This window comes from Dreissena polymorpha, chromosome 3, assembly GCF_020536995.1.
Source record: "Dreissena polymorpha isolate Duluth1 chromosome 3, UMN_Dpol_1.0, whole genome shotgun sequence".
NCBI classification, from domain to species: Eukaryota; Metazoa; Mollusca; class Bivalvia; order Myida; family Dreissenidae; genus Dreissena; species Dreissena polymorpha.
In genome coordinates this window covers 81,721,840-81,743,975 of record NC_068357.1, presented here as the reverse complement: position 1 = coordinate 81,743,975, position 22,136 = coordinate 81,721,840, and the positions used below count along the sequence as shown (strand labels likewise).

Below are 22,136 nucleotides of genomic sequence, written 5' to 3'. Positions count from 1 at the left end.
ACAAGATCATTTTTGGCCATTTTTGACCTTTAAACTCAAAGTGTGACCTTGACCTTTGAGATATCGACGTAACTCTTTCGCGCGACACACTGTCCAATGATTGTGAACAAATGTGCCGAATGATTTTAAAATCTCACAATGAACGACATAGTTATGGCCCGGACAAGCTCATTTATGGACATTTTTTACCTTTGAACTCAAAGTGAGACCTTGACCTTGGAGATATCGATGTAATTCTTTCGCTAGACACACCGTCTATTGATGGTGAACACAAATGCCAAATGATTTTAAAATCTCACAATGATTGACAAAGTTATGGCCCGGACTAGCATTTGACCTTTGAACTCCAAGTGTGACCTTGACCCTTGAGATATCGCCGTACTTTCTTCGCAAGACACACCGCCCCATGATGGTGAACAAATCCACCAAGGCATTTTAAAATCTAACGATAAATGACATAGTTAGGGTCCGGACAAACTTTCGGTTTATAATGCACTAAGTGACCCCGTGACCTAGTTTTTGACCCGGCATAACCCATATTCAAACTTGACCTAGACATCAGCTACATGTAGATACAACTTCTGACCAATTTTGGTGAAGATCGGATGAAATTTTGAGTAAGACCGACATACCGTCCGACTAACAGACCGACAAAGTGACTACTATATAGCCCCCATTACCAATGGTAGGGGGGTATAATAATATCAATATCAACCTTATGCCGACGAGGTTTTAGCTTCAATTACTTTTTAAATGTGCGTTTAACTGTTTAAATAGTTTGTTTACATGCCCCGAAAAAATTTTTACCTAATAAAATGGTCAAAGTTCATGAACAATATAAATCTTAGCCAGAATGAAAAAGTTCCGCTTGTTCAGAAACAAAATGTTTACAATTTTATTTTACAATGGTATATAGACATAGAAGTTTTTATCAACTTTTCTTATCGTTTTCGTTAACCCTCGCATAAGACAGTGGTTTCTAGCCTTAAAGAACGATCTATTTATTGACCTAGCTATTATTGAGTATTGTCGTCGCAATTTCATGGCCCTAATTTATATATCGATGTAGTTAAAATGTGTTTGAACAAAACGGAATAAAACATGGTACTTTTTATTTTTTAACATGAGCTCAATACATACTAAATCAATAAAGAGTGCTGGTCCCTTTATTTACATGTCTCCACGCTACCGTGACGTCACAAGCACCTGGTTTTGAAAAGTTGACATTCTTTGAATGTACACTATCAATTCCGATTTAATTGACATCTTCAATAAAGGAGAGAAAGTGTGCCTAAATTCCATCAGATATATTAGGAATTTAGTGTTAAAAAGGTATATAGCTTTTGTATTTTGTGGAACTCGGTAAACTTAGTAAGATAATTTAACTAAATAACTTAATTGAGAATTAATTGTATTCAAAAGCAAAGTAAATAGGGGTACCCAGTAAATAGCACTTCTCCTTACTACATCTATTCTTGTGGTTAGTGTGCCAAAAAATATATAATTATTTATACAACTTTTTACGGGTTATTTAATTTTATTATGTTGTCAATACTTTTTAATAAAGTTAAATATTTTTGTGCATATACTTGGGTCAAAACTTATAATGAATTTAAGATCCATCTAATCTTCAGTTTATGTCTGTTCAACATATTACACTCTGACTATAAAAGGAGTCCTTCTAATCTTTTAGACATGATTTGCCTTAAATTGAATGTAGTTTGTAAGTGGAGAATGTGCATGGGAATATTTAAAAGCACTATGGTGGCTAATTCTTTCTGAAATAGTTGGATCAGTCCGAATCAATTGCAATAATTCAAGTCTCAGCTTTATAAACGGAAGGGTTGAAGAGCCCCCATAGCAAAAATTATCAAAGTCTATATAGTTTATATGGACTAGGCGGAAACCCCTACCTTAGACTGAACAGGCTGTGAAATTTGAAATAAAATAAAACATAAAAAGTGCATTGCAGGACTGGAATGTTGCATTGGCACTAGAAGACAAACAATCAGGAAGGGATCTATTCCATTAGTGCATCATGGGCTGTGGAAACTCACAAGTTACACCTGAGGTGGCAGCAGACCAACGGCCCCTAGAAAAGCCTGTCCAGAACAACAATGGCTATCATAAATCTACTGAAGCCAGTAAGAAGAAATCTGTCCAAGACTCCAAAGCTAACAAATCAGACTCACAGACGAATAATCAGGGTAAGTATTTAATGGAAATGGTTAACAATGGAGAATTTTAAACTCCTTCATTTCATCCCAACTATTTGTAATTATGTTGTGGGTCTGTATTGCAATAAGTTTATTTTGTCTGTGACATTTAGTTTGTCTCCTGTCTAATGCTTCTTCATGCATGAAAAGATTTCTAAACAACTTAGCACAAAAATATTTTCCTATATCGTTGGTGATTCAGGCTAAAAAACGTGAGGGCAACCATCGAGGTCATACTTTGGGGTGAAAGGTCAAAATACAGCACTTATTTGGAAAAATAGCACTTGTTGTCTCTTTAACTATGCCACATCAATTGGCACTCATGTTGACCCTTTTTTTGCTTAAGAAACCACTTACCTTTTAAGGTTGGAAGTCAATCAGCAACAATTGTCAACATTCTACAAAGCCATTTGTGTGTGGGGGACTTTAATTATCATTATGGGAGGTCTAGTTTTAAACTTAAAAACACCAAAAAATACAACAAATACATGTCAAATCAATTAAATGTTCTTCATTGCTGTTCATTCCTTTGTCATGCCTGAAATGATGCCTGTTTTACAATGTTAGAAAACTCAGAAGGGTTTCATTGATACTTTAAATTAGCTTTAACCCTTTCCCACTCAGAAACAAAGTTGAAATGGCTATATGCAAACATCATAAAACCAGAACAGCCTGCAAGTAACTCGCAGTCTGTTCAGGTTTTATGCTGCTTGCTGCTCATCAGTATCTAAGAGTTGGAAATGATGCCTTAAAAACTTAAATCTAGTAAGAAAGGTCTTAAATTAAATTTAACTTTCTAAGGGACTACAAATGCATTAAAATACGTATTTAAGTGGTAAAAGGTTAACAGAACCTTAGAACATACATTGTAATTGTTCCCATAATGTGTCTGATTATTTTTTGTTCCATATGGGGCAGATAGAACAAACTATTGAAAACTTATAAAACATTCTATGATGGTATATTTGTTTCATCATTCTGCTTTAAACACAACTAATTGTTGTACAGTATTTCAATGGGCTAATGAAAAATTGTTATACATACATACATTTTTTCAAGGCTGATTGATATACATGTATGCCAACCATTGTTAATTTATGGATTGATTGATTGATTGAATGATTGGATATTTCATCAAGTGTTGGTAGATATTGCTATAAACAAGCCTTTAAGATCATGAAGTGAAACTTAAAATCAATACCATTGTCTGTGTGCCAGATTGTTTGGCATTTATTCAAATGCCCTAAAAACTTTATCAGTGCATTAAATTCAATTAATTCATAGTTTGTAAAACACATGATTTGTTGACTTTGCCTGTATTTACTATTATCATGCTTTTTAATTGTTTACATTTTATTGAAGGTACTTAAGTTCTTCAAGGTTGAAGATTCAAGATTGATGAATTTTTATGAATTATGAATTTTTATATGCCCGAAGGAGGGCATATAGAGATCGGACTGTCTGTCCGTCACACTTTGCGTTTTGGTTTCGAAAAATGCTCATAACTTCTAAGTCGCTTCAGATAGCAATTTCATATTTGGCATGCATGTGTATATGGACAAGGCCTTTCCATACGCACACAAATTTTGACCCCTGTGACCTTGATCTTGAACTTAGGGTCCGTGTTTAGGTTTCAAAATCTGCGTATAGGTTTCGAAAAAAGCTCATAACTTCTATGTCCCTTGAGCTTTAACCTTCATATTTGGTATGCATGTGTATATGGACAAGGCCTTTCCATATGCTCAAAAAATTTGACCCCTGTGACCTTGACCTTGAACTTAGGGTCAGCGTTTAGGTTTCAAAATCTGTGTTTAGGGTTCGAAAAATGCTCATAACTTCTATGTCCCTTGAGGTATAAGCTTCATATTTGGTATGCATGTGTATATGGACAAGGCCTTTCCATACACACACAAATTTTGACCCCTGTGACATTGACCTTGAACTTAGTGTCTGTGTTTAGGTTTCGAAATCTGCAGTGCATTTAGGTTTCAAAAAAGCTCATAACTTCTATCAAGTGTTTATAGGGGGCATAAGTCATCCTATGGTGACAGCTCTGTTTTTCAATGTGTCAGTAAATGTCTTAAATTTATAGACTTAAACAAACTGTTAAATAACAATAATATATTTATAAAAAAAATATTGTGTCTCCAGCAGAGATCCAATCAGTGTCCTTTGGATTACAATGATATCATCTAAACCTCTTGGTCATCTGGACTGTTACATATTCACAGTTATTGTATACACAATACAAGTTAACCAAGTGTTGACATTTAAATTTCAAGCAAGCAACAGAATCATTCCATTCCAAATTATTCAATTGTTTGGCTTTGGCTACCCTAAATACCCAGTAATTTGATCAAATTCATATTATTAAAATGCACCAATGAAGCTGTTTTTTTCAGTATGCTGTTGTGGGTATTTCACTCCCTGATTGACAGTGTTCTATTATTTTCTGAATTTGTGACAAACAGTTTAAATCTAGGACAATCAGTAAACAAGTCCCTTGCTATATGTTTCAAAATATCAACATTTTAGGCTTTATTTTTCAATTATTTGCGGTCCATTATGACAATATTGTAGCAATAAGTAAATCCCAAATTAAATATTTATATTTCTTAACATGCAGCTTTATTAAGAATTAATCATTTTATTTATATCAGGTTTGTGGAATGTACTTACTATTTTAAACTTCAAGTCAATCAAGCAGTCAATCAGGTAATAAAGTAATGGATAAGTGCATTACTTCAACTAATATGCCATTACCACTCATTAGCAGGTGATACATGGAATTTCAGGCACATAAGTGTATTTCAATTATTTCTGTGGGTCAATAATAGTACATGTATATTGCTTCAAAAGGAAAATCAATTGCAGAGTATGAATTATTGAGGAGTATCCACCTATTTTATTGTAATATCCAGAGATTGGAATTTGTTTTGTTTCCATAGGGGTGTAAATAGTTACAATAATGTAAGCCAATATAAAATAAATGTAAAATTGCCAGTTCATGTCATAAATATATGCCTATTAATAATTTTTTTAAATGAAATATGTCATGTTAAACTGTTATAAAATCCTTTAACTGCGAATTAGTGTTTTCGTAAATTTTGGAATCTATAATTAATATTGTTTTACATTAATTTAACCTAGAAAGCCAAAGGTGTCAGTTAATTCTATAATACATGTATTTGTCTTTTGACAATAAACGCATATACAATCATCAAAACTAGGTAAGGTGGCAATATCTTATAATTTCAAGACAATAAGGGAGACAACTGGCAACACTTATAATAGCAAAGTGATGTCCCTTTTCAGTACCTCGTTCAGTAGCCTTCACAGTTGACCTTGATGGGAAGGAAACACAGAACACTCTTATTGGGCCTCCACCACCTCGATTAAAGGTAAAACCACGCGTTTTTTGTGCCTTTGTTATTGGTACATCTCGCAACCATTTACTGCTAATATCTAACCTTGATGCATGAATACGATCTGCGCACTGGGCAAACAGATTTCTGTAAAGTGTGGTCCCAGATTAGCTCCTGCAGTCCACACATGCTTATCATTTTGGACACTCTGCTTTAACCCTTTCCCACTCAGAAGCAAAGTGAAAATGTCTATGTGCAAACAGCATAAAACCAGAACAGCCTCCGAGTAACTCGCAGTCTGTTCAGGTTTTATGCTGTTTGCTGCTCATCAGTATCAAAGGGTTGGAAATGAAGCCTTAACTTGTTTCTAGAAAGAAATGTATTTTATTAAATTAAAATTTCTAAAGGACTTCAAATGTGTCAAAATAAAAACATTGTTTCAGCATATTTGTCATCCAATATGCATTTTTTAGCTCGACTATTATATATGAAATATATATAGTGGAGCTATCCTACTCACCCCGGCGTCGGCGTGAGCGTTAGCGTCTGCGTGCAAATGTTAAAGTTTTCGTACTACCCCAAATATTTTCTTTCTCCCTTCACATATTGCTTTAATATTTTGCATACTTCTTTACCAACATGACCTCCAACCTATAAACAATAGCAGACAACTCTATCATGCATTTTGTCATAATTATGGCCCCTTTTCCACTTAGAATATGCAGCAAATGTTAAAGTTTTCGTACTACCCCAAATATTTTCTTTGTCCCTTGACATATTGCTTTCATATTTTGCATACTTGTTTACCAACATGACCCCAACCTATAAACAAGAGCAGAAAACTCTATCAAGCATTTTGTCATAATTATGGCCCCTTTTCCACTTAGAATATGCAGCAAATGTTAAAGTTTTCGTACTTCCCCATTTATTTTTATTGTCCTTGACATATTGCTTTTATATTTTGCATACTTGTTTACCAACATCACCCCAACCTATAAACAAGAGCAGACAACTATATCAAGCATTTTGTCATAATTATTGCCCCTTTTATACTTAGAATATGCATATTATTGATAAATCTATGTTAAAGTTTGCGTACTACCCCAAATATTTCCTATATCCTTTGACATATTGCTTTTATATGTTGCATACTTGTTTACCAACATGACCCCAACCTATAAACAAGAGCAGACCACTGTATCAAGCATTTTGACATAATTATGGCCCCTTTTACACTTAGATAATTGAACATTTTGCTTACATTGCCATAACTTCTTTATTTATGATCACATTTTATTATTTCTTTGACAAAACAACACTTACCTGAATACCACAATGGATTCCACCCAAACAATACCCCATGCCCCTACCCAGAATCCCTTCCCCCCCCCAAACCTCCCCCCCCCATTTTTTTTTAAACATCATCTTATAAATTACCACACCCCACATTATACCCCCTCTCACCCCCCCCCCTCCCCCCCACCCCCCCCCCCAAAAAAGTTTTTTTTTTGTAACATCATCTAATAAATTACCACACCCGACATTATACCCCCCCCTCTCACCCCCCACCCCCCTACTCCCCCACCCCCCCAATTTTTTTTTTAAACATCATCTAATAAATTACCCCACCCCACATTATACCCCCCTTTCACCCCCCCTACACCCCCCTACCCCCCCCCCCCCCCAAATAAAAAATAATTTTTTTTCCTTTTTTTATTCTTGAAAGATCGTCTAATAAATTATTGAATATGAACAATTTACCCATGATGGCTTACGTTATTCTGTCAAGCACTCGAATAGTATAGCGCGCTGTCCTCTGACAGCTCTTGTTTATTGTCTACACATAAAACCTTTGGTATACTTGCCGATTCGTCACAAGTTTGTGTTTTGAAAAATAATTTAAAAACTTTGTTTACCTGTTACTTCTATGTCTTTTATCAGCGACTTGACCCACTAAACGTTCCTAAGTTGACTGCGTCAGAACTTGCTGAGAAACAACGACAAGCAGATGAGAAGAGGGAACAAGTAAGGGTTTTATGACATATAATTAAGATCTCTCTCAATCGACTATTGTATTTTATTTACTTCTAAACAACTATACATACATGTGAATTTTATGTAGGTTCTTACATGATCTTGCAAATACGATTGCAATGTTGCCAATAACTGTTTATATAAAACTATGATGGATAATTGACTTCTTTTTCAGGAAATCCGAAGAAAAAAGAGTGCTTCATTGAAGGCATCAAGGCGACGGCTACAAATTTTAGAGGCACAGAAATTTGAGCAGGAATTTCAGCAGAAGGAAAAACAAGAAAAGGTATAAAAAGCAAAATTATTTTAACTTATGTTTTACCCAATTAAGCTACATTTTGAGGAGAAATTAGATTGTATGTCATCTAACTTTAAAGGTCTCAGTAATTAAAATATGTATATGCTTAAATAGTCATTCTTATATACTACTTGAAACATGTGTTGGTAATAAACACGATTGTCTAGTATTTGTTAAATATTTTGTTTAAATACTTTCTGAGATTTTAATATGTGCTCTTAAAACTCAAGTTACTGCAATGTTTTAAGATAATAGCTTATTGCTTGAAAATTGATAATGATTTCATACATTTATTTCATTTTGGCGTGATGAAATATTGGTTTGAAATTACAGCAATCCTAAAATAAGGCTTATCCACAAGTGTTTGCTCTAGTTTTATTTGACTGCAGAGAAAAACATTCACAAAGAATTGGGCCGTGCTATGTGAAAAGGGGGTTTAATGCATGTGCGTAAAGTGTCGTTCCAGATTAGTCTGTGCAGTCCACACAGGCTCATCAGGGCCAACACTTTACGCTTGTATGATATTTTTTGTTAAAAGAAAGTCTCATCTTAGCAAAAATACAGTTTAGGCAGAAAGCGTTGACCCTGATTAGCCTCTGTGGACTGCACAGGCTAATCTTGGACAACACTTTAGCTCATGCATTAAACCCCCTTTTCACATAGCTTGGCCCAATTCTTTGGGGATTCAAAAAAATATTTTGTTTTAAGATTGAAGAGGCATTGGAGTCCGCAGAAAAGACAAGAGACGCGAAATTGAAGGAGCGACAAGAGAGACAGAAGATCCGAGAACAGAGGGCAGAGCGGGCTAGAGAAAAGGTATAACATAATATTGCAATCCACTGGCAATTGTGACTATAAAATCATTTCATTTTCAGGAGGTCTAATGTAACTTTGTATACATTTATTATTGATTCTTTTTGCTTATTTTTGTGGGTTTCATATTTTGATGAACACAAAAATAAAGTCTATAGGACTTGTTGTGTAAATTTTCAAAAAATATTCCAAATTAGCTTTTCATGAATGCATAAAGTGGTCCATAAAGACACAAACATTGAGTGGTTTTACATTTGGTTAGGCTGTGTGTCGACACATCTATCCGTTCAAAGACCTTATGAAAAATTTAAGTAAAGACTGAATTGTTAGCCCGCTATGGGACAACCGGGCTTAATGCATGTTCGTAAAAGTTTTTCCCAGATAAGCCTGAGCAATCTGAAGAGGCAAATCAGAGATGACACTTACTGCCTTAACTGGATTTTCGCTAAGAAGAGACTTTAGTTAAACAAAAAATAGTATAAAATTTGAAAGTTTTGTCCCTGATTGGCATGTGCAGACTTTTCAGATTAATCTGGGACGACACTGGATGCACATGCATTTAGGCCCATTTTTATGCCCCCGGTAGGGTGGCATATAGCAGTTGAACTATCCGTCAGTCCGTCCTGCAGTCAGTCCGTCCGTCCGTCCGAAAACGTTAACATTGCCCATAACTTTTGCAATATTGAAGATAGCAACTTGATATTTGGCATGCATGTGTATCTCATGGAGCTGCACATTTTGAGTGGTGAAAGGTCAAGGTCATCCTTCAAGGTCAAAGGTCAAATATATGACTTCAAAGCGGCACAGTAGGGGGCATATTGTTTCTGACAAACACATCTCTTGTTATAGCCTGAGTCTTAAAATACTTGGTAGATTCACATGACCCCTGGCTTGTGTCCTGTTTAATTACTGCTTTAATGAAAAGTTTTTTGTTGCAGCTAAATACTGTATGCTTAAACATTAAGAGGTTTATAATCTTGATGTAAGTAATCATACATTGTTGTATTGAAAGAAACAATTGCCTTAGAAGTTTTAAAATGATGCGTCTATATTTTTTGTTTACAGCAGGCATGACTTATGTGAATATAGTGCACAGCAATTAGTTGGTAGACATTTTAAGAAAATCATAAAAAAGAGGTTGTAAGTAAAAAGGATGAATGATAAGATTCTTGTATCACTGCATCACAGTTAAGTTTGCATGGTCTTGTCTGGGCTGGTTTATAGTAAACATGTGGAGGTTGTGATCAGTGTATGAATCGCGCTCTGGGAAAATGGGGCTAAATGCATGTGTGTAAACTGTCCTCCCAGATTAGCCTGTGCCATCCGCACAGGTAAATAAGGCATGTCACTCTCCCCTAGACTGGATTTTCATTAAGAAGAATTCCATTAAAGCAAGATGAACTACACAGGCTTATCTTGGACGATTCTTTATCACTATGCATTAAGCCCCGTTTTCCAAGAGCATGACTCATGTGGTTGTAGGCTGTTGACATATACTAGTAAGCAGGCTGACTTGGGCCGTGCTCTGTGAAAAAGGGGTTTAATGCATGTGCGTAAAGTGTCGTCCCAGATTAGCCTGTGCAGTCTGCACAGGCTAATCAGGGACGACACTATCCGCTTAAATCTTTAAACGAAAAAAACATATAAGAGTAAAGTGTCGTACCTGATAAGCCTGTGCGGACATGCATTAAACCCCCTTTTCACATAGCATGGCCCATATGTTTTGATAAGTGCCTGGTTTGAAGTATATTTTAGATGTGCAAATTGTGTATCACAATCTTTGACAGGTAAAGAAGCTGAACGAGTTAGACCATGAGTTGGACATAGAGGTAGAGAAAGACAGTGATTACAACGCAGATGAAGGTATGCATGTGCATCATACTTTGAAAACAGACTTGAATTATTATTAGAAAACAGTGTCAGACTATAAATCGGCAATAAATATTTGAGTTAAGGGAAAACAGAGCTTAGTGCATTTGTGTAAAGTGTAGTCCCTGATTAGCCTGTGTGGACTGCACAAGCTAATCTGGGAAGACACTTTTTGCAAGTGCATTTAGCCCTATTTTCCCAGAACGTGGCTTATTTGTTTGAACACGGACTGGGGGTATTCTGATATTTTTTTAATCATCCTTATTAAAAAGCTGCACAAGATTTGTTGGATTTTAAATTCAGTTTTGAAAATAAATGAGCTAATGATATAGTGAATACATTGACAACATTTTTTCAAACTTTCATCTGCACAGTCCAGAAGATTTAAAGAACTGGTTTATTGTCCCCTACAGGTTTCACCGGAGGGGACTTATGGTTTGCTCTCTGTGTGTCCGACAGTCCGTCAGTCTGTCACACTTTTCTTGATCCTGCGATAACTTTAAAAGTTCTTCATATTTTTTCATGAAACTTGAAACATGGATAGATGGAAATATGGAGATTATGCAGGTCATTTCATTTTGTTCCTACGTCAAAAAATCTGGTTGTTATGGCAACAAATAGACTAGAAATACTGCTGAAAATGGTGGTTTTTTCTGGATCCTGCGATAACTTTGAAAGTTCTTAATATTTTTTCATGAAACTTGAAACATGGATAGATGGAAATATGGACATTATGCACGTCATTTCATTTTGTTCCTACGTCAAAAATTTTGGTTGCTGTGGCAACAAATAGACTAGAAATACTGCTGAAAATGGTGTTTTTTTCTGGATCCTGCGATAACTTTAAAAGTTCTTCATATTTTTTCATGAAACTTTAAACATAGAAAGATGGCAATATCGAGATTATGCACGTCATTTCATTTTGTTCCTATGTCAAAAATTATGGTTGCTATGGCAACAAATAGACTAGAAATACTGCTGAAAATGGTGTTTTTTTCTGGATCTTGCGATAACTTTAAAAGTTCTTAATATTTTTCATGAAACTTCAAACATGGATAGATGGAAATATGGACATTATGCACGTCATTTCATTTTGTTCCTATGTCAAAAATTCTGTTTGCTATGGCAGCAAATAGACTAGAAATACTGCTGAAAATGGTGTTTTTTCTGGATCCTGCGATAACTTTAAAAGTTCTTCATATTTTTTCATGAAACTTCAAACATGGATAGATGGCAATATGGACATTATGCACGTCATTTCATTTTGTTCCTACATCAAAATTCTGTTTGCTATGGCAACAAATATAAAAAAAAGAAAAAAAATTCTGACAATGGTGGAATTTCTGACAATGGTGGAGCCGGTAGGGGACATATATTGCTTGGCAATAGTCTTGTTAACTATGTTTTCAATTGAGTTGAAAATCCTGTTTGACTTCCACAATATGCCAAACAATATGTGGTAATATATTGCCAAACAGCAAACCTGTATAGCAATATATTACAATATATTGCTCATTTCAAGTAATTTACTCCAGATTCATTATTAACAAACACGATCAGAACTCATTACTTTTTTAATTTGTGTATTACAGTTTTGGTAATGTGCCTATTGATTATTCATTTTCCAAAATCAATAAGCAATTGCGCATTTAGTTTTTTGTATTGTAAGGAACAATTTCAGCAGAATTGTTCATAATAAACACTGACCATCTGTTACACAGATATCGAAATGGACAATGAAAGTAAGCGATACATATCTTTGTGGTTTAGGATTGTTACGTAGTCATGTTTCAATTGCTAACCGTTTATTTACTGTACATTGGGTGTGTGTGTTAGCTACTTGCGCACAAAAGTGTTCATGGTAAGCTATGATGATCAGTCTGCGCCCAGTGTAGTCTGTCATGCGACGTCTTTTGTCAAGTTTTAGCTCCTTACCATTTTAGAGGCCTTATTTTTCAACCAATCTTTTTAAATTTGGTCAGAATATTTATCTGTATGATATCTGGTCTGATTGATAATCTAAGTCATGTTTGTCCTAAATCTAGGCCACCAGGTCAAATCAATCTTGATGAAATTTTGTCCGAATTAATATCTTGACAATACCTAGACCATGTTTAAATCTGGGTCTCACATGTTCAAAAACCAGTTCATATTTGATGAAAGTCTTATTTTATCACTTTAGAGGTCATTTATGGATAAATTTTTATGACACTTGGTTAGACTGTTAAAACTTAAAACTTTCTAGATTGGCCTAAATACATGTGTATTCTGTATCACATACATTCAGGAACTAGGCCATCAGGTCAAATCTTATAAACATAGATATCAATATAGAGGCAACATTTAAGGCTCAGATTTGGTGAAACTTAGTCTAAATGATTATCTTGACAATATTTAGGCCAAGTTTCTAATCTGGGTCTTGTAAATTGAAAACTAGGCCACCAGGTCAAATCTTTGAAAAACCTTATTACTTATATAGAGGCCACATTTATGATTTTATTTTAATGACACTTGTTCAGAATGCTTATCTTGACGAGATATAGGCTGAGTTTTAGTATCTGTCACATGGATAAAAAACTAGGTCACGAGGTCAAATATTAAGGAAACCTTTTTACCACTCAAAACTAAAAGGCTGCATTTATTTTTCAGGCTTGATGAAACTGGTTAAAAATGTTTTTCTTGGTCAGAATGCTTATCTTCCAACTTTGAATCTGGGTCATGAAAGTCCAAAACCAGGTCAAAAGCCAGTAAAATATTACAAAGCCTTATTATCACTCTAGATGCCAAATTTATGACTCAATCGTGATATAACTTGCTCAGAATGTTTATCTTGATAAGATATGTTTTTAGCCAAAGTTTGAATCTTAGTGAACTAGGTCACCTGTTAAAGTTTTACACAAAACTTCTCAAAGAATAATTTATTCCTCAATATTGTAAAAATTTGGTCAAAGCTGTTCTCCTGACATTATCTGGGTCATGTTAGAATCTGGGTGATCTGGGGTCAAAAATTATGTCAAAAAGTAATTGTTTTGTTAACAATTTGTGTGCTTTGAAATCAGGTGAACGATTCAGGGCTATCATGGTCTTCTTGTAGATGTTAGATTTGTTTAGCTTTTGAGAAAATAAAGATAATGTTCATGATCTGATATTTCCAGCAAACTTCAGAGTGTTACAAGGAAACATTGATCCAAAAGCAGTCCTTTAATAGTTCAAGTTGTAAAAATTGCTAATGATATTGAGTCTGCTAGAGGAAGGCTAAGGTTATGTCTTTGCTTGTTAGGTCTTAATGAACCTTTCTCTGGGAAAATTTGGCTTTATCCATGTGCGTTAAGTATTGTCCCAGATTAACCTGTGCAGTTTGCACAGGCTAATCAGTGAGGATACTTTCCTCTTTTATGGATTTTTTTTTATTAAGGAAGTCTCTTACGAAAATCCAGTTTAGGTGGAAAGTGATGTACCTAATTAGCCTGTGCAGACTGCACTTGCTTATCAAGGCAACACTATGCACATGCAGTAGTCCTGTTTTCCCAGAACGGGACTCAATACCTAAGTATTAGTAACATCATTATTCACACAATATAAAGACTGTTGAACATTGTCAACATCAGTTGCAGTGCTGCAAATCAACACAAACATTTACACAAATATTTCTAAATTGTGTGTTACAATTTTAGTCAGTAACAAGATACCATGTAAGTGACACATTGTCAACTGGGTGGGTGAACTGTCCTCTCAGGTTGCAATCTTGTAGCTTCTTGTGACTGGAGTCTAGAATCCATCCATTATTGTCATACCCCCCCCGCCCAAGATGTTGCGTTTAAAGTCTGACAGACATCAGAAGAAACGTCATTTCTGCTATTTACATTTTTTTTTAAATAAAATCTTAATCAATACCGGTGCCAAGTTTTTATAAGCAAGAATTGCTGAGTTAAGAATAACAAAAAATAATTATGCTTGTTGCTTTTTAAACCCCTTGTTCACAGTATGTCATATCAACAATTTCAAAAAATATTTCATTCATTTAAAAAAAAATGTCATGTAAGCATCATAATAAGAAAAATTAAAATAATAGTCCTGACAAATATGGGAATGTTTATGGGTATTCATGATTCAAAATCCGATAAATATTGAAGAGTAAGTAAATTAAAAGCAATGGAAAAGTTGTCTAGTACCAATAAGTTATTCCCAGTACAAATATGTATGTGTTGTGGGGCAGGGGGGGGGGGGTTAAGTATACATTTTACATGTCTGCGTGGGCATGAAAGTGTGCTCCTTCTGATTTGTAAAATTGCAATTTTTTCAGCATACTTTTGAAACAAAAAATTCTGTTACTGCTCTACTTTTTTTGCACAAATATTTGTATAAACGTTGCAGAAAATAAAAACCATGGTGGAACCCTTTAAGGTCATATTAGTTGTACTATTGTGTTGTTTTGTTGATGATTTGGATGTTGTAAGGTTATTGTTCTATATCATGTGTGACACTTAAATTGTCATTAAAAGTTACAACAATTATGCCCCTTTTTAAATTCAGACATTTTAAAACATCATTCTATATAGTTTGACATGTGCAGGTGTTGGGTGTTATTTTTTCGTCTCCATGGTGACAAATTCAAGTTTAGGCCTGATTGTGTTTATTTATATTGCTGGTGTGCTAAAACTTTATTTTCTATATTTGTGTCGATGTCACGTGGTATTTTCAGTCTTATGCACAAATGTATTTCCATTTTCTTTAAGTGTACTTGTATTTGTATGTTTTGGGTTGCGGTTGCTCATATATAGTATTTTTATTCAGAAGTACATTCTATAATATTGGTGATAGTGTTTGTTCAATTCTTACATATTTATTTTCACAATTATTTTGCAAACATAATTCTTCAAAACCTGAATGAAGTTTCTATATTTAATGAGAAAACTTCACCATCATGAAGTTATTAATTAATATTTTTTATGGAAATATGGTACTTTTTCTCTTAGGCTATAATTCCCTGAAATGGTGAAGATATTGAGTCTGGCATATTCATATGACACAGTTTTTAACAATTGTAAATTACAATACATACTCGTACTGTATATCTTAGCCACTTCATAGCAATGAGTTGTATGCCTCACATTTGATACAAACTTCAATAATCAAGAATGTGTCCTGTAATTAATATACAAACATATTAGCACAATTCACAGTATTTTTTCTAATTTTCTCCATTATTCTGTGTGTGTTTTTTTAAGTTGATTCCTGGTTAGAGGGTGACAACAACAACAACAAAGACGCGACCTCAGCTGACTCTGATGAAAATATTTACAATGGTCGATCTAGTCCACACAAGACCGTCAAACGGCCTAACAACGCATTGAATAGAGGAATGAGTGAAAAGACTATAGACAGTTTTGACGATGCCTACAATAGAAATCAGACTAAATCATCCTTCAATCCTGCACAAGTAGCAAATGAGGATGAATTCTTCGACACATGACCATAGCTTGTTCTAGATATTCACAAAAAGCTCAGTAAGCAGTATTGTAATGGGCAGATCTTGTCCTTCTAATTTATTTATTAAGCACATGGTAAGGTATTAGATGCCTAATGTTTCCCTTCATTTTTGGCAGGCATTAACTGTCGCTGCGTTAACAAAGGTTTCCAAATGAATGCATTTGGAAACCTTTGTGAACATGGTGAAAGTCACTATGTCAAAATTTGTTGGAACTAATAGACATGTATTACCATAAGTATTTGTGAATACATTGTAGAAAATAAACATTACCATTACTTTAGCTATTGAAACGTTCACTGAAAGCAACGTATGCTAACAAATACATTAAGTTAAAAAAATATATTTATTTATTTAATAGCTATGTATAGCTTAATTCTGTTACAGTTTTATTATCTTATGTTGACTGTGCGCTTAAATTAAAAGTTGAAAATGACCTAAATGAAAATCAGTTTGTAGTTAGTTTTATTGCCAGGCAAGCCTTCTTCATGTATGGTACACTACCTATTACACTTACAAGTAATGTAAATACTTGTAAAAATGTTTATCAAAAAACTAATTGTCTGTTGTTTTGCAGACGTATCAACAACATTGTTTGGAAGTCATGTGTTGCTGTTGATGGTGTTTACCTGCACTGTATAATGAATAAGTCATATCACTGTCCTCCCTATAATTATACTCTCATCAAAAAGTCATGTCATATTTATTAAAGCCTTGCTCTGGGAAAACGGGGTTTAATGCATGTGCATAAAGTGTTGTCCCAGATTAGCCTGTGCAGGCCGCATAGGCTTATGAGGGATGGTACCTTCCACCAAAAATGGATTTTTGCAAGACTTACTTTAAACTAGAAATACAATAAAAGCCGAAAGTATTGTCCTTTGTAAACCTGCACTGGCTCATCTTGGACGACCATTAATGTTCATGCCTTAAGCCCTTTCAGTGCTGGAACCAAATTTTGAAGGCCTTTGCAAACAGTTTGGATCCAGATGAGACGCCACAGAACGTGGCGTCTCATCAGGATCCAAACTGTTTGCTATTCTGAAAGTATTCTTTGAAAAAAATCGAAGAAAATGCTAATGTTAGAAATTCAGCAGAAGACATTTTTGCAGACGACAAATTTCCCAGCATGCAAAGGGTTAAACCCTGTTGTCCCAGAGCATAGATCATCTTGATCTCTCAATTTTTAAATTTGTTAATGATTACAAAAATTAACTGATTATTCGAATGGAAATAAACAAGTAATAATGATTTTTTTAACATGATACACAAAAAGAAAAAAGCGGTTAATGTAAGAGGTCGTTCATCTAATAAGAATGTGTTCAATGTGCATAATTTTCAATCGGTTGTATATTATAATGATTATTTTATCTTGATAGATTTTTTGAATTTTAAATAAAATGGATTTTACCAACCAGTAGAACTTGCTATCTTTGCTGGAGACGTAAAAACACTCCAAGTGCGATTCTTAGAACGAGTAAAGTATTGCACCTTGTTTCGAAAGGTGATAATGAGAAAAAGAAACTAAATAAAAGGTATTTTCTGTTGTCTGGTGATAGAAGAAAAAGATGCATTAAAATCTGGTGAAGGAATTAATTATGTTTTGCCTTGATTTTGATGCTGAAAACTAAAAAAGCAGAGGCTAAAAAATGCAGTTGAACACATATGCATTAACATTAAACATGTTTAAATACATGTGCACTTACCGGTAAATGATTGAGTCATGTGATAAGTATTGTTGGAAGCTTTATTACATTTTCTAATTGAATGTTAACATTGTTTTAAAGGAATCATGATTAAAAGAAGCATAATTGGTGCATATAGATTGATAAAAAGAAAGTATTTAAAGATTTTGTATTTTTTCACCTGAGAGACTATTGTAAGGTTGTATGAGGACGAAAAGGTCACTGACTTGATTGAAGACAAATGAAAAATAAAATTAGAGTGTTTTTTTTCAGAAATTGTGTATGAAAGTCAATATATCTTTCATTAAGTCAAACCCTTTGTTGAATTTGACACCTCCATGCACCTTTTATAGACCAAATTTTTGTTACATGACTATCACAATTACATAATTCACCATGCAATTGATGTTGTTCCAGTATGATTCTGTATATCAATCACTGCTGGAAACTATAGCGGTAAGTACTCATGTATTTGTAATCTCAAAATTAAATGATTGAGAGAATACAAAGAGTATGATTCTGTATACCAGTCACTGCTGGAAGTAACTATGCACATACTCATGTATTTGGATCAATCTCAAAATATCATGATTGAGAGAATACAAATGCTTTAAAAGTCATCTCTGTCAAGCAATTATGATTGAGCTGTCTCATTGGTTCAGAATTTGTCAATCAAAACGTATCAATCAGACTAGTAGTTATAAGTCTTAAAAATGAGACTTAAAAGGAAAATTTATAGTTTCTTTTGATATGGGACTAAATGCGCTGGAAATTTATAGAGATTATTGTCCTGTTTAAGCCTTTGCATGCTGGGAAATATGTCGTCTGCTATAATGTTGTTTGCTTAATTTCTAAAGTTAGCATTTTCTTTGATTTTTTTTTTCAAAGAATACTATCAGAATAGCAAACAGTTTGGATCCTGATGAGATGCCACATTCTGTGGCGTCTCATCTGTATCCAAATGTTTGCAAAGGCCTTCAAAATTCCTGTTCCAGCACTGAAAGGGTTAAAAATCAGTAGCTTAGTACTGTATACCGGAGGCTAACTATAAGTGGTTTTGTTGTTAGATTATTTTTAAATGTCAAACACATACTTAGGTCTGAAAACTTTCTTTATAAAATAAATGCAGTTAACCAATTAAAATTGTTCTTGATAACCTATTTGAACTTTTAAAAAATGAAAAAATTGTATGTGGTCAATGTTATTTTAGTTTGAACATGATTGACTAAATTTGATGAAAAAAACCTCTTGCCATACTTAGAGCAGTGTTCATCTACTTACAATACTAAAATAATTGAGCCACGCTCTGTGTAAAGGAGGTTTAATGCATGTGCATAAAGTGATGAATGTTAGCAGTCTGCACAGGCTAATCAGGGACAACACTCTCGGCTTTTATATTTTTCTCTAAAAAAAGTATCGAATAAGAAAAAAATCTACTGTATGGAAATTTACACGCATGCGTTAAACCACCTTTTCATTGTATTGATGTATTCTGAAATTAATAATATACTAACGTTATTTGGTCTTTTTTGATGTATAAGTATTTATAAAAGTTTGTATGTAAAATTTGATCATTAATTGATATAAACTATTTTCGAAAGAGAAATTTGTATAAATTGCTTCTTATTTCAATTATGAGTGAGATATGAGGAGTTTTTTGCATTCTCCTGCTAGAATACTTCATGGGACAACTGAGAAATTGCAGTTTTTACTCATATAATAACATACATTCCAATCAAAATGCACAAAATGAAAAACAGTGATAAGTTCTTTTTCTTCTTCATGACATTTGTTATTTATATAGAATGCGATTATTTTTTCCATGCAATTATATATTTTCATATTTATTTAAGAGATAACTATTTACAAATTACACATGTTTCTTTTCATATTGAACAGTATTTTATTTTGTATCTAACTATAGCAGGGTATTTTACCAGTATTACTGTACAACTATGTTGCTAAATTATAACATGCATAGATTGTATGTATTTTAAAGCTGTTTACAAATCAAGGTTGTTAAGAAAAACACATAATGAAGCCTTCACTCTGAAATGTTGTCATTTCCCTTACGAAACAGAAAGTCTAATGTTGATAGACATCAGTATTTTTGTTATGTCCATTTTTTTTTAATAAAAACTACCTTTCTATCAATCTCCTTTTACTGCTGGGAACCAATGGAAAAAACAGCAAATATGTCTATCATTTTTCAAGGTTTATATATTTATAGCGTTTTTTGTACCAGAGTTTATAATTGTTACTTTTATTACTGATATTTGCTAGATGTTTATTTCTTGTTGTATCCTTCAGTTTTGTTGTGTATATCTTTTCAAATTGGATTTTTCCTCACAAGGTAATCCAGTATTGCATTATCAACATTACAAGATGAATGTTTTTCTGTTTTTCACAATCGGTATACCTCAGATGCACAAACTGGACAATAAGTGAACTGTAGATGCATGCATTATTTGTAGGGCAATAAATATGAGCCTCCCCCTTGAACAACAGGGCTTAATGCACATGTTTAGCCCTTTGCATGCTGGGAAATTTGTCGTCTGCTAAAATGTTGTCTGCTGAATTTCTAAAATTAGCATTTTCTTCGATTTTTTTTCAAAGAATACTATCAGAATAGCAAACAGTTTGGATCCAGATGAGACGCCACGTTCTGTGGCGTCTCAACTGGATCCAAACTGTTTGCAAAGGCCTTAAAAATTCGCTTCCCGCACTGAAAGAGTTAGTGTTGTTCCAGATAAGCCTTTGCAGTCTTCACAGTCTTATCAGGGAAGACACTTTTGGCCTCGATTTACTTTAAACAAAAAATCTATAAAATGGGAAGGTGTTTTCACTGATTAGCCTGTGATGACTGCACAGGCTTATCTGGGACAACACTTTACGCACATGGATTAAGCCCTGTTTTCTGTGAGGGTAGCTCAAATCAACACACCAATGGCTATTGAATTCATAGCAAAAACTTTTCAGTTTAATCTCTTAAATCTCTGACTAGCACAGTTAACAGTTTACAAATGTTTTTACAAGACACCTCCGTAAAATAACCAAGTCAAGGCTTTCTGATTGGCAGAATGCATTGTTCAATCACATGCTGTTGGTTGGTCAATTGCGATTCAGCTAAAAAGTACTGGGGAATAATTTGTAAGAATATATTCTTGCCTAAAGGTCAGTGTTGAGTATTGTATCTGATATATACCAAAATTAAATTTTGCTATGTAATAAAAGGATTAAAACCAACTTGTGTTATTTTTTCGCCTTACTTTTATTTCTTGTTGATTGAAAATTTGGTGTTTTGTTATAAACATGTAGTCAAAATTGCCCAAACTGTCCAAATATCAGGCAAGGATTTTAAGAAATCATTTCAAAAAGGCCAGTATTTTGATCATGGACAAGCTATTTAACAATTCTAAGCAATAACATCTCACTGGAATTCTTGGCTCCTCTGAGTTGATACAAAGATCTTCACCCTTTCCCACATAGATGTGTTTTTGACACATGTGTGGTCCCTTAGCAAGTTAGATTTCTACTTCGTTCTTCCTACAGTCAATTGCTGACTATTACAGGAAGGCCTATTATAGGCAGATATGGACACTGTCGAGTCCGTTTCCTGGGAAGAACCAGTACTTGGTGTCTATAAAGGAGGCAATGAGAACGTTCGCTGAGTAGGGAGCAAACCCACAAACTCCCGATTGCTAGGCAGACACCTCATCCACTACACCACTGCAAACTTTTAATTAATTTAATTAAATACATGTGCCTCTCGTGCTGAATTCAAGTTTTAAAGGCTTCATTTCCAACCCTTAGATACTGATGAGCAGCAAACAGCATAAAACCTGAACAGACTGCGAGAAACTCGCATGCTGTTCTTGTGTTATGCGTTTTGCAGATAGCCATTTTCACTTTGCTTTTGAGTTGATACACAGATCTTAAGACAATACTATGGAGCAGTCCTGGATTGACCAGGCATATAACTTGGAGTTGTGACGCCCAAGAAACAAGCCAAGATTACATTACTTAGCATCTTGTATAACAAGTTAATTTATTAGCACTGTAAAAATTTAGATTTGAACAGATCTGTCAAACTTAATCTTTTTGCAAATTAAATCTAAGTAAGATATAGATTATATCATCAATGAAATTGGTTTGGGATTAATATATACATACATATATTGAGAATAAGAAGTACATCATGATATTGCCATTGTCAAGCTTGTAGTTTTTTGGATCGTCATTTTTTATCGTTCAGTTTTTTTAGTTTGAGGTTTTGCCGTTTTTCAACAATGTTTCAAAATACATCCTGGCGATCAGTTTACCAACAGACACTAGCTGGGTTTGCTGGTTTACCAGTACAATGTTCAAATC

The 22,136-nt window shown here is 34.1% G+C and overlaps 1 protein-coding gene across 1 annotated transcript; it reads left to right on the top strand.

Moving 5' to 3' along the window:
• The first annotated feature begins 1,189 nt into the window (after positions 1 to 1,189).
• Positions 1,190 to 21,011, top strand: LOC127874976 (uncharacterized protein DDB_G0284459-like). The gene is made up of 8 exons (XM_052419700.1): positions 1,190 to 1,332; positions 1,973 to 2,207; positions 5,532 to 5,617; positions 7,523 to 7,606; positions 7,791 to 7,901; positions 8,622 to 8,729; positions 10,514 to 10,589; positions 15,824 to 21,011. Exons 2-8 carry the CDS (start codon positions 2,039 to 2,041, stop codon positions 16,066 to 16,068), a joined length of 879 nt encoding a protein of 292 aa, XP_052275660.1. The 5' UTR covers positions 1,190 to 1,332; positions 1,973 to 2,038; the 3' UTR covers positions 16,069 to 21,011.
• Positions 21,012 to 22,136: the final 1,125 nt, after the last annotated feature.